This window comes from Oncorhynchus kisutch, linkage group LG20 (genome assembly GCF_002021735.2).
Source record: "Oncorhynchus kisutch isolate 150728-3 linkage group LG20, Okis_V2, whole genome shotgun sequence".
In the NCBI taxonomy this organism is placed as follows: domain Eukaryota; kingdom Metazoa; phylum Chordata; class Actinopteri; order Salmoniformes; family Salmonidae; genus Oncorhynchus; species Oncorhynchus kisutch.
The window spans coordinates 48665557-48679434 of record NC_034193.2 but is presented as its reverse complement, the minus strand read 5'-3'; the positions used below and the strand labels follow the sequence as shown (position 1 = coordinate 48679434).

General features: G+C 43.4%; 1 protein-coding gene across 2 annotated transcripts in view; it reads right to left on the bottom strand.

Annotated features, from left to right (window-relative positions):
* Positions 1-1300: 1300 nt before the first annotated feature.
* LOC109883906 (metal transporter CNNM2) overlaps positions 1301-13878 on the bottom strand; it is a 72147-nt gene continuing 59569 nt past the window's right edge. Inside the window, exons 5-8 of one of the 2 annotated variants that reach the window (XM_031798906.1) lie at positions 13115-13208; positions 12596-12655; positions 8853-9031; positions 1301-5404 (exon numbers count right to left, since the gene is read on the bottom strand). In XM_031798906.1, coding sequence (XP_031654766.1) covers positions 5150-5404; positions 8853-9031; positions 12596-12655; positions 13115-13208 — 588 coding nt within the window. In that variant the 3' untranslated portion in view covers positions 1301-5149. Of the gene's footprint in view, positions 5405-8852; positions 9032-12441; positions 12505-12595; positions 12656-13114; positions 13209-13878 lie in introns of both variants that reach the window. The other variant, XM_031798908.1, reaches the window with a different exon arrangement.

The following is a 13878-nucleotide window of genomic DNA, read 5'->3' as shown; positions in this document are numbered from 1 at the left end:
GAAAGGGTGTAAAACATCAACAAGCTTGGGCTGACAGGTAGTGGTTAGAGCGTTGGGCCAGTAACTGAAAGGTTGCTGGATCGAATCCCCGAGCTGACTGTTCATTGTAAATAATTGTAAATAATTGTAAATAATAAGAATTTGTTCTTAACCGACTTGCCTAGTTAAATAAATGTTGAATTATAAAAAGGTTTCAGTTCAAGCTATTACACTATTACACTATTTGATTAAACTTGCTAACCAGATGATTGAGGCATTGTTGGAAAAAAACATTCTTCTTGCACTGAAAGAGAGCATGTTTGAAGCATTATTATTTTTGTTTCACACAGTAAACATTGTTTTTCATTACATTCTCACACTGCAAGAAGAATGGTACCTTAATCTCAAAGGTACACTCCAAAAAATGACATCATTCATAGCAGGGCGACATCCTGCTTACTGACAACAACAACGAGAACATTTGAATCTGCCAAGGCTCCCAACTATTGGCTCTTTCGACATTGCACCCTCCCACAATGCAATAGTCAATTTCAGTTTTGTTGGTGTCAATTTATTTAAGCAGGAAGTTGCCACACTGTGTATGCTATACACAGAGTGGACATAACATTAAGAACAACTGCTCTTTCCATGACATAGACTGACCAGGTGATTCTAGGTGAAAGCTATGATCCCTTATTGATGTCACCTGTTAAATCCACTTCAATCAGTGTAGATGAAGGGGAGGAGGCAGGTTAAAGAAGGACTGTTAAGCCTTGAGAAAATTGAGACATGGATTGTGCATGTGTCATTCAGAGGGTGAATGGGCAACTCAAAAGATTAAGTGCCTTCGAACGGGGTATGGTAGTAGGTGCCAGGCGCACCGGTTTGTGTCAAGAACTGCAACCCTGCTGGGTTTTTCACATTCAACAGTTTCTCATCTGTATCAAGAATGGTCCACCACCCAAAGGACATCCAGCCAACTTGACACAACTGTGGGAAGCATTGGAGTCAACATGGGCCATCATTCCTGTGGAAAGCTTTCGGCACATTGTAGAGTCTGTGCCCTGACCAATCGAGGCTGTTCTGAGGGCAAAAGTGAAGGTGCAACTCAAAATGACTGGAAGGTGTTCCTAATGTTTTGTACACTCAGTGTATTTCATAATGCATAGTCTGCCTTTAACCCCAAAACCCAGTTCAAGAGTTTGATTGAATAAAGCTTCCACTCTAAGCTCAACATGAGCTGAAGGCGACTGAACATACTTTAACATGCCACACAACACACACACACTGTGGAAAGGAGAGTGCAGTGCCATACAAGAGGGTCATTCATGGACAATAGTTTAATGTCGAGGTTGCTTTTGTGAAGTTCATGATGCTCAACATGTTAGATGAGGTCATTAATACTGGCCAATGATCACGTTTGATTATGAATAATAAAAGACACATGTGTTCATAAGTGCCAAGTTAGCACTTTTCAATGTCAATACATCCACAGTCGTAAGACTTGTCTGGATTCTATTATTACGTCTGTTTTAAGTCTGTTAACTAAAGTCTGGATAACCTCCATATCAAACAGCAATATAATGAGGTCAAAGGGCTTCTGATCGTACATCGGCCATAATAGGAAAATAAACTGGCTTTGGGACGGACGGGTTTTGCTTGTGGACGGTTGCAACTCAGCATCTTTGAACCAAAATATACACATACATACGGTGCATACAAACATACAAATATATCTGTCTCAGTTTACAATAAAGTCCATTTTTTATTCATAATAATCTCTTAAATATACTGTTTTTTTCACATTGCACTTTGTTAAAAAATAATGAAGATGATTTTTTAAAAAGGCAATAGTGTGATTTTAAGAAGGTGAAAAGATACGGTACCATTAGCCTGATTGAGAAGAATAGTAAAAATAACAAGATCTGTAATATACACATCTTTAAAAGACCCTCACCAACTCATACATGGATGTACAGTAGCAGTCAAAAGTTGGGACAGCTACTCATTCAAAGGTTTTTCTTTATTTTTTACTATTTTCTACATTGTAGAATAATGATGAAGACATCAAAACTATGAAATAACACATATGGAATCATGTAGTAACCAAAAAAGTGTTAAACAAATCAAAATATATTTGATACAATAGTAAAAAATAATGATAAACCCTTGAATGAATAAGTGTGTCCAAACTTTTGACTGGTACTGTATGAGTATATATATATATATATATATATATATATAGCATGTATTTCAATATCACATATATACACACACAAACATCTACATGCCCATGCATGTTTGTGCAATGGTATATATCATATCTTCTCCACACATACATATATACACATATATACAGTGGGGATAACAATTATTTGATACACTGCCGATTTTGCAGGTTGTCCTACTTACAAAGCATGTAGAGGTCTGTAATTTTTATCATAGGTACACTTCAACTCTGAGAGACGGAATCTAAAACAAAAATCAAGAAACTCACATTGTATGATTTTTAAGTAATTAATTAGCATTTTATTGCATGACATAAGTATTTGATAACCTACCAACCAGTAAGAATTCCGGCTCTCAACAGACCTGTTAGTCTTTCTTTAAGAAGCCCTCCTGTTCTCCACTCATTACCTGTATTAACTGCACCTGTTTGAACTCGCTACCTGTATAAAAGACACCTGTCCACACACTCAATCAAACAGACTCCAACCTCTCCACAATGGCCAAGACCAGAGAGCTGTGTAAGGACATCAGGGATAAAATTGTAGACCTGCACAAGGCTGGGATGGGTTACAGGACAATAGGCAAGCAGCTTGGTGAGAAGGCAACAACTGTTGGCGCAATTATTAGAAAATGGAAGAAGTTCAAGTTGACGGTCAAACACCCTCGGTCTGGGGCTCCATGCAAGATCTCACCTCGTGGGGCATCAATGATCATGAGGAAGGTGGGGGATCAGCCCAGAACAACACGGTAGGACCTGGTCAATGACCTGAAGAGAGCTGGGACCACAGTCTCAAAGAAAACCATTAGTAACACACTACGCCGTCATGGATTAAAATCCTGCAGCGCACGCAAGGTCCCCCTGCTCAAGCCAGCGAATGTCCAGGCCCGTCTGAAGTTTGCCAACGACCATCTGGATGATCCAGAGGAGGAATGGGAGAAGGTCATGTGATGAGACAAAATAGAGCTTTTTGGTCTAAACTCCACTCGCCGTGTTTGGAGGAAGAAGAAGGATGGGTACAACCCCAAGAACACCATCCCAACCGTGAAGCATGGAGGTGGAAACATCATTCTTTGGGGATGCTTTTCTGCAAAGGGGACAGGATGACTGCACCGCATTGAGGGAAGGATGGATGGGGCCATGTATCGCGAGATCTTGGCCAACAACCTCCTTTCCTCAGTAAGAGCATTGAGGATGGGTCATGGCTGGGTCTATCAGCATGACAACGAACCGAAACACACAGCCAGGGCAACTAAGGAGTGGCTCCGTAAGAAGCATCTCAAGGTCCTGGAGTGGCCTAGCCAGTCTCCAGACCTGAACTCAATAGAAAATCTTTGGAGGGAGCTGAAAGTCCGTTTTGCCCAGCGACAGCCCCGAAACCTGAAGGATCTGGAGAAGGTCTGTATGGAGGAGTGGGCCAAAATCCCTGCTGAAGTGTGTGCAAACCTGGTCAAGAACTACAGGAAACGTATGATCTCTGTAATTGCAAACAAAGGTTTCTGTACCAAATATTAAGTTCTGCTTTTCTGATGTATCAAATACTTATGTCATGCAATAAAATGCAAATTAATTACTTAAAAATCATACAATGTGATTTTCAGGATTTTTGTTTTAGATTCTGTCTCTCACAGTTGAAGTGTACCTATGATAAAAATTACAGACCTCTACATGCTTTGTAAGTGGGAAAACCTGCAAAATCGGCAGTGTATCAAATACTTGTTCTCCCCACTGTATATATATAATAAATAAATGCACAAAAACATTCTTGGTTCATGGTTCCATGGTTTCCTTCAAAGCGGTATTTGGTACAGTCTTTGACTAACCATATTTGTCTGCGTGCGTTTAAGTCCTTCGTTGTAGTAGTACTAGTAATACTACAGTCCACTGCCAATCCCTGAACAAGAACAGACTGGAAAGTGTGTATACTTTTGTGTAAGTGTTTGTGTGTGGTCAGGGGAATGGGGGGGGGGGGGCATGCGCACTGTTGACCATCTTTCCGAGCTACTGGAATACCAGGTTCCTGTGTATTTAAGCGGATGGATTGGCTGAGGACGGTCTAAGCCCACCCTAACAGGGTCTTCTAGAGGTGTGTGATGTGGGTGAGGGCCCAGAGTGCTATCCCTTTAGCCCCCTTCCCCACTACCCCAAAGGGTATTCTGTTCCAGGCTGTGGAATCGGCCAGGGGTGGTGGAGGGTAGAGAGTAGAGGTTCAGGCTGGGGCTCAGTATACACATCTCCGTAGCCCCCTTCCCCTCAATTCCTCCAGGGTCTTCAATCCACAAGTGGGTGGTGGGTAAGGGTTAGAGGTCCCTCCCATCAAATCCTCCAGGGTCTTCCATCCATAAGGGGGTGGTGGGTAAGGGTTAGAGGTCCCTCCCCTCAAATCCTCCAGGGTCTTCAATCCATAAGGGGGTGGTGGGTAAGGGTTAGAGGTCCCTCCCCTCAAATCCTCCAGGGTCTTCAATCCATAAGGGGGTGGTGGGTAGGGGTTAGAGGTCCTTCCCCTCAATTCCTCCAGGGTCTTCCAGCCATAAGGGGGTGGTGGTTAGGGGTTAGAGGTCCTTCCCCTCAATTCCTCCAGGGTCTTCCAGCCATAAGGGGGTGGTGGTTAGGGGTTAGAGGTCCTTCCCCTCAAATCCTCCAGGGTCTTCCAGCCATAAGGGGGTGGTGGGTAGGAGTTAGAGGTCCTTCCCCTCAATTCCTCCAGGGTCTTCCAGCCATAAGGGGGTGATGGGTAGGGGTTAGAGGTCCTTCCCCTCAATTCCTCCAGGGTCTTCCAGCCATAAGGGGGTGATGGGTAGGGGTTAGAGGTCCTTGGATGTTGGAGGATTAGGCCCAGGCCCTGGCCCAGAGGGTACTAACACCATCCCTCCTCACTCCTCTCACCCTCTCCCCAGACCCCTCCTCCCTCCTCTCCCTCTGTCCCCACCACCCCAGTGTGGGCTAGATGGGTCCCTCATTGTGCGCAGTGTGGTTGACCCTGTGGGCCAGACAGTTCTGGGGCTGTGTGTTGAGGTTGAGCAGGCTGGCTGTCTCGTGGTGGGCCATAGCTGGCGTCTCCAGGACGCCTCCCCCTCCACCATCGTGGAGCTCAGTGGTCAGAGTCAATTCGATCTTGGTGAACTCGCTGTCCATCGACTGGGGCGTCTTATCCATGCGCGACGCCATCAGGGCGTTCTGGTACTGCTGACGGGTCACCTGCGGGAGGATAATACAGTTACATGATATCAGGTTATTTGATATTACAGTATATTAAATAGCATCCCTGGGCATCAGTTGAACTGGCAGATGTGGATATCTACATGATCAACTTGAATGATAGCATAGCTACATTTCCAATAGAACATTCTTATCCACTTTCTCCTGGTTTCAATCATGTTTCACCAACCGGACACATATATCTCACTAAAGTCACACAGGGTGTGCCTCTGGGCTCCATGCTAGGCCCCCTCTTTTTCATAATCTACATCCTCCCACTTGGACAGATCCTACGCCAGTCAATTCAACCTCAACCTCCACTGTTATACAAGCGACAGACAAATGTGACCCGTTTCAGGAAACTAGGCGTATGTCGCGGGTCACTACTTTACAGGACAGCCATTTGAACACAATCTTTTTTTTATTTATCAAAATGCATTTTTTTATTGGAAGAAATGCCTTCTGGAACATGTGAACCTTCATGTGCCTTAATAACAAACTTGTATGCCATCTGTAAAAACGAATACAATTGTTAAATTGAAAGCCTAGTTGGTTTAGCCACAGAAAGAGTCAGCAACCTTCCCGCTAGCCATGATTGGCTGAGATAATGAGTGGGCTGGAAATGCCTGGAGATGAGTTCGGATTGGTATGCCACGTAGCACACTTCTGTCTATTTGAGCTGGTCAGTATGTGTAGGTAATCCCGTCTAACGCTGCTTTTTAGAAAATCTATTGCTCAGTAGAACTGCATAAGTGTTGCTCTCCATTTTTGGAGGATCGAGGTTTGAAATCAGTGGAATTAGAGTACGATGGCTAAAGAGATGGAGAAAACACCTGTCTCCAGATTACATCTTCAAACTAAGGGCAACCATGGCATCTGTGACAGGGAGAAGCATCCAACCATGACGTATGCGGGTAAGATAGTTTAGCTAGCTACATTTGACACATTTCTAATTTTGACAGTTGTTTTCATTTCAAGTTAAAGTGTACTGTTAGCTAGATAATTAACATTAGCTGGCTGGCTCGCTACCTAACGTAGTTGGTTAGCTACCTGCAGATTCATGCAGGGTAGTAACGTCATGAGTTGGGATTATGGTTCATTGTTTAGCTAGCTAGCTACATGTCTTAACAAAAGATTCCACTATGCAAGTGTCCATTGTAATAGAATGTCACTGTGACAACTGTTAACCAGTTAGCTTGGGTGCTTTGACTGCTGTTGTTAGGACAAAACGCTCAGATAAAGAGATTGGAGGAGCTAAAGCTTAAAAGGGTGCTGAATAGGTGTAGACAAGGAAGAGCTCTCCTGTAGGTACCAAAGCATTCAAAGCCCGATTTTCTAAAAAGTGAGTTTACATGTTTATAAACTTCCAAAGCAAAATTACTTTCCCGTTGTTTCTCAAATGCAGCGTATGATATACCATTTTGTAGTCTCTGCTTTTATGTGTAAAAATGTAAAAAACACAATTTCAAATTTTGCTACATAAGACCGAATCAAGGCGGTTGGTCACAAATGTGTGTGTCTGTGTGTGTGTGTACAGTATGTGCGTGCACACGTGTGTGTAGAAGTGTGTATAGACTCCCCTTGATATACTGCAGGTCCGACAGCCATAACAGAGCAGTCTGGCTTGTATACAATTGAAGTCGGAAGTTTATATACACTTAGGTTGGAGTCATTAAAACTAGTTTTTCAACCACTTCACACATTTCTTGTTAACAAACTATAGTTTAGGACATCTACTTTGTGCATGACACAAGTCAAGTTTACATACACAAAGTTCACTGTGCCTTTAAACAGCTTGGAAAATTCCAGAAAATGATGTCATGGCTTTAGAAGCTTCTGATAAGCTAATTGACATCATTTGAGTCAATTGGAGGTGTACCTGTGGATGTATTTCAAGGCCTACCTTCAAACTCAGTGCCTCTTTGCTTCACATCATGGGAAAATCAAAAGAAATCAGCCAAGACCTCAGAAAAGAAATTGTCAACCTCCACAAGTCTGGTTCATCCTTGGGAGCAATTTCCAAATGCCTGAAGGTACCACGTTCATCTGTACAAACAATAGTACGCAAGTATAAACACCATGGGACCACCCAGACTTCATACCGCTCAGGAAGGAGATGCGTTCTGTCTCCTAGAGATGAACATACTTTGGTGCGAAAAGTGCAAATCAATCCCAGAACAACGGCAAAGGACCTTGTGAAGATGCTAGAGGAAACAGGTACAAAAGTATCTATATCCACAGTAAAATGAGTCCTATATCGAAATAACCTAAAAGGCCACTCAGCAAGGAAGAATCCACTGCTCCAAAACCGGCATAAAAAAGCCAGATTACGGCTTGTAACTACACATCCTCTGGTCTGATGAAACAAAAATAGAACTGTTTGGCCATAATGACCGTCGTTATATTTGGAGGAAAAAGGGGGAGGCTTGCAAGCCAAAGAACACCATCCCAACCGTGAAGCATGGGGGTGGCAGCATCATGTTGTGGGGGTGCTTTGCTGCAGGAGGGCCTGGTGCGCTTCACAAAATAGATGGCATCATGAGGTTGGGAAATTATGTGGATATATTGAAGCAACATCTCAAGACATTGACCCCAAGCATACTTCCAAAGTTGTGGCAAAATGGCTTAAGGACAACAAAGTCAAGGTATTGGAGTAGCCATCACAAAGCCCTGACCTCAATCCTGTAGAATATTTGTGGGCAGAACTGAAAAAGCGTGTGCGAGCAAGGAGGCCTACAAACCTGACTCAGTTACATCAACTCTGTCAGGAGGAATGGGACAAAATTAACCAACTTATTTTGGGAAACTTGTGGAAGGCTACCCGAAACATTTGACTCAAATTAATCAATTTAAAGGCAATGCTACCAAATACTAATTCAGTGTATGCAAACTTCTGACCCACTGGGAATATGATGAAAGAAATAAAAGCTGAAAGAAATCATTCTCTCTACTATTATTCTGACATTTCACATTCTTAAAATAATGTGGTGATCCTAACTGACCCAAGACAGGGATTGGTACTAGGATTAAATGTCAGGAATTGTGAAAAACTGAGTTTAAATGTATTTGGCTAAGGTGTATGTAAACTTCCGACTTCAACTGTATCTGTAGTGGGTGTGTATAGTGTAATGTGTGTGTAGTGTGTGTATGCGTGTCTGTGTGTGTGTATCCTGACTATCCTCTCACCTTGATGTACTGCAGGTCAGACACAGCCCTGACAGAGTAGTCTGGCATGTATATCTGTAGTGTGTGTGTGTGTGTGTGTGTGTGTGTGTGTGTGTGTGTGTGTGTGTGTGTGTGTGTGTGTGTGTGTGAATCCTGACTATCATCTCACCTTGATGTACTGCAGGTCAGACACAGCCCTGACAGAGTAGTCTGGCATGTATATCTGTAGTGTGTGTATAGTGTAATGTGTGTGTGTGTGTGTGAATCCTGACTATCCTCTCACCTTGATGTACTGCAGGTCAGACACAGCCCTGACAGAGTAGTCTGGCATGTATATCTGTAGGAATGCGTTCAGCTGGTTGTTACTGCTCCCCAGCGTGGGTGTGATGGCATCGATGCGGTCACTCCGGTTCAGGGAGTCTGAGTGGTTCAGGCCAAACGGCCGCGGGGGGGACTTGTTCTCTGCACAGGTTAGAGAAGAATAGAAGTTTTCGGCTTCTGTTCACAGCAAATACCTATCTGGGCTTGGGGTCGATCCCATGTCTATAAAAGTCGATTCAGAACGTAAACCAAATTCCAATATCCAATTCTACATTTTCCTCATTGAAAAGCATTGAAGAGACCTGGAATTGAAATGGAATTGACCCCAGCCCTGATCTGAGAACAGAATAGAGAACAGAGTAAAAGCAGAACCCACAGAACATGTCACACAGACCGTGTATACGGAATCCACAATCAGTTATAGCTGTACTGCTGTACCTAGCCATAGCTGTGTATGATTTATGTTTGTCATCTCATCTCCATCTACACAACCTGATTGTGCATCATCTATTTACTGAATTCTACACAGAATGAAAAGCTATTCCTTTAATTGAATGATTAGGTAACATATAGGCCAAGATTCCTTGGTGCAATGTATGGAAATCTAATATATATTTTAAGTCCTCCCATTAGGGGGGGGGGGGGGGGGCTTTGCTTCACAGGTTTTGAGTCAGTGGTCTAGAGTGACGTTGCTTTTTTCCCACTTCTCAAATTAGAATACTTTCTCTTTATTTTAATTAAACTCAGCTTATGTTTTCCACTCCTTAAAAAGCAGACGAGAGGAAAACCACACCACAAAATGGAAAAGACGTGGGCTTGCAGAGGACTGGGGCGTTAATGCTCACTACTCTGGCTGGAATGTATGTAATCCTGGGTTTGGATGTGGTCCCCAGACCCACGCAGTAGTCCAAGGCCCAGTGAACCCTGGGAGATTAGTACTCTACGGGGGACGGTAGGGATGGAGGGATAGAGTGGAAGAGGGTGGAGTGGGACAAGGGGGAAAAGAAGGAGGAGGGAATTTAGTAAATATAGGGTGGATCAGAGGCTTGAGCTGTTTGTGTGTGTGTGTATGTTTTCAGAATGTGTGTGTGTGCTTGCAGCTTGTGTGTGTGTGTGTGCGTGCTGCAGTCAGCGGCCCTGCGGGGGGCTGTAACTCATAGCCTTGTTTATGGAGTCAGAGGGTTAAGGGGCTAGAGGGGTGGAGCCTGTCTCTAGTGGCGGCTATGCCTCACTCTGGGGGCCCCTACTACACTATTCACTGGCTTGAGTTATGGTACTGGTTATCACACACACACACCCACACAGAGGAATGGACGCTTCACATGCACAGTACACAGTAACAGACATCCTTCAGAGTCCAAAACAATAGGTACGTCCTCCCTTGTTAAACGTCCATGCAGAACAACATTTAATATGCAAAGCAAACGTAAGGACAGAGTAAGTAGGACATGCATTTAATACACAAACATGTAACAAACCTCAAAGTATTCTTGCTATGTGGCACAAGACAATCCCCTCTCAAAGTATTCTTGCTATGTGGCACAAGACAATCCCCTCTCAAAGTATTCTTGCTATGTGGCACAAGACAATCCCCTCTCAAAGTATTCTTGCTATGTGGCACAAGACAATCCCCTCTCAAAGTATTCTTGCTATGTGGCACAAGACAATCCCCTCTCAAAGTATTCTTGCTATGTGGCACAAGACAATCCCCTCTCAAAGTATTCTTACTATGTGGCACAAGACAATCCCCTCTCAAAGTATTCTTGCTATGTGGCACAAGACAATCCCCTCTCAAAGTATTCTTGCTATGTGGCACAAGACAATCCCCTCTCAAAGTATTCTTGCTATGTGGCACAAGACAATCCCCTCTCAAAGTATTCTTGCTATGTGGCACAAGACAATCCCCTCTCAAAGTATTCTTGCTATGTGGCACAAGACAATCCCCTCTCAAAGTATTCTTGCTATGTGGCACAAGACAATCCCCTCTCAAAGTATTCTTGCTATGTGGCACAAGACAATCCCCTCTCAAAGTATTCTTGCTATGTGGCACAAGACAATCCCCTCTCAAAGTATTCTTGCTATGTGGCACAAGACAATCCCCTCTCAAAGTATTCTTGCTATGTGGCACAAGACAATCCCCTCTCAAAGTATTCTTGCTATGTGGCACAAGACAATCCCCTCTCAAAGTATTCTTGCTATGTGGCACAAGACAATCCCCTCTCAAAGTATTCTTGCTATGTGGCACAAGACAATCCCCTCTCAAAGTATTCTTGCTATGTGGCACAAGACAATCCCCTCTCAAAGTATTCTTGCTATGTGGCACAAGACAATCCCCTCTCAAAGTATTCTTCCTATGTGGCACAAGACAATCCCCTCTCAAAGTATTCTTGCTATGTGGCACAAGACAATCCCCTCTCAAAGTATTCTTGCTATGTGGCACAAGACAATCCCCTCTCAAAGTATTCTTCCTATGTGGCACAAGACAATCCCCTCTCAAAGTATTCTTGCTATGTGGCACAAGACAATCCCCTCTCAAAGTATTCTTGCTATGTGGCACAAGACAATCCCCTCTCAAAGTATTCTTGCTATGTGGCACAAGACAATCCCCTCTCAAAGTATTCTTGCTATGTGGCACAAGACAATCCCCTCTCAAAGTATTCTTGCTATGTGGCACAAGACAATCCCCTCTCAAAGTATTCTTGCTATGTGGCACAAGACAATCCCCTCTCAAAGTATTCTTGCTATGTGGCACAAGACAATCCCCTCTCAAAGTATTCTTGCTATGTGGCACAAGACAATCCCCTCTCAAAGTATTCTTCCTATGTGGCACAAGACAATCCCCTCTCAAAGTATTCTTGCTATGTGGCACAAGACAATCCCCTCTCAAAGTATTCTTGCTATGTGGCACAAGACAATCCCCTCTCAAAGTATTCTTGCTATGTGGCACAAGACAATCCCCTCTCAAAGTATTCTTGCTATGTGGCACAAGACAATCCCCTCTCAAAGTATTCTAGCTATGTGGCACAAGACAATCCCCTCTCAAAGTATTCTTGCTATGTGGCACAAGACAATCCCCTCTCAAAGTATTCTTGCTATGTGGCACAAGACAATCCCCTCTCAAAGTATTCTTGCTATGCGGCACAAGACAATCCCCTCTCAAAGTATTCTTGCTATGTGGCACAAGACAATCCCCTCTCAAAGTATTCTTGCTATGTGGCACAAGACAATCCCCTCTCAAAGTATTCTTGCTATGTGGCACAAGACAATCCCCTCTCAAAGAATTTAAGCTCATGACCAGCAGGTCCAGAATTCATTCCTATGTCCACAACACATCATGCAGTTTTGATACCGGTAAATACCAGGCTTAGGTGAAGTGTACACTCATCCCAATGGGTGATAAACAGATGGAAGAGTTATATTAGATGTGAGGAGAGATGGAGAGATAGAGGGATAGGATGGATGGATGGACAGACATACAGGTTGACAGACAGACAGGTTGACAGACAGGCAGGCAGGCAGGCAGACAGACAGGAAAGAGAGGACTATCATACCTGGAGATCCTGCTAGGGACTCAGCCCTACTGACAACGAAGGTACGAGACAGGGAGAGAGGGACTGGCGAGGAGAGACGGACGACAGAGAAGGGAGACACACACGGAAAAATCCATCACCAAAGCCCACAAGTGAAATAATTGTATAACGTTACCGTCGTACACCGTGTCCTGAAAAACAACCAACGTGCCATCCAAGCACATTGAAAGAGGGTCTGTGATAAAATATGACAAAATACATCATCTCATAAGCATGTACTCTATGTTCCATAAACCAAACTACAGTGACAACTTTTTTGATGAGGAGGGTGTAATTCGGCCCTCTCACCAGCAGGTGTCTCTGAGATCCTACTAGCGCCTGACTGGAAGTTTGAATGAACTGAGAAAATACAGAGGCTGCGTCACAAAAACAATGTGTCATACCTTATTTCAATATGAGTCAATTCACTTGGTTACTGATAAACTGTTTCTTTACTATTTCTAAACCAGTCATCCTGGATCTAGCCCATGTCTCAATAGCTGCCAAAGGATGATGGGTAGGAGGGAACTTTTGTAAAGTACTTTTATATAGGGACGTAGGGTTCTGGACAAAAGTGTTGTGTACTGCAGTGAATATTTATAGGACCTCATTTTAGACACAGCCATTGAGACGTCGGTATACAAGCAAGTCTTACCTGGAGAGGTGGTGAGAGCCATCATCCCATAGGAGGAGAACGCTCCTGCTTCAAACTTCATCCCTTCCTTCCCTGCCTCCACCTCCACCTTCCCCTGCAGAGGAACACAACACACTCTGCGTAAGAGTCTGAAGAAGACTCAGATCAGTTGAGAAGTACTGCGGGGTATAGAGGTTTGATCATCAGCTACAGTAAATTCACTATGTGTTTTTGTTTTAGCAGCATTATAGTCGAGGCATTGACTGAACCGCATAACAACATTTCAGAATTCACACCTTAAACAATATTCAGTCAAATCCCTCCTTCACAGTGAGATGACTATCTACTTCACGTTCTTTTAAAGGCCCAGTGCGTTCTGTTCTCCCTGTGTTTTGTATCATATTGTACAACAGCTGACGAAACTGTGATCCATCTTATTTCCTGATAGTTACTGGTTGAAAATATAATCTCATCAAGCAGGGTTTAGCATGGGTGGAGTTTCAGCTAGCCTGGTTACGGTAAATAAGGTAAATAAGTTAATAGACCAATAACAAAGAGAGTTCAAACCTCTCTGCCAATAACAGCTAGTTTTTTGTTTTTTCAAGTGCCCTCCCCCTCCCCACTCAGACCACTCCCAGACCGTCCTAGAAACTTGAGATTTCTTTTTTTGCAAAGAAGATATTTTTGTTTATTAAAAAAAAAAAAAAATGGAAAACTATTACAGCATGGTACTTAATTGTTACTCAGAAGTGATTTGATATTGATATAAAAACGCCTGCATTGGG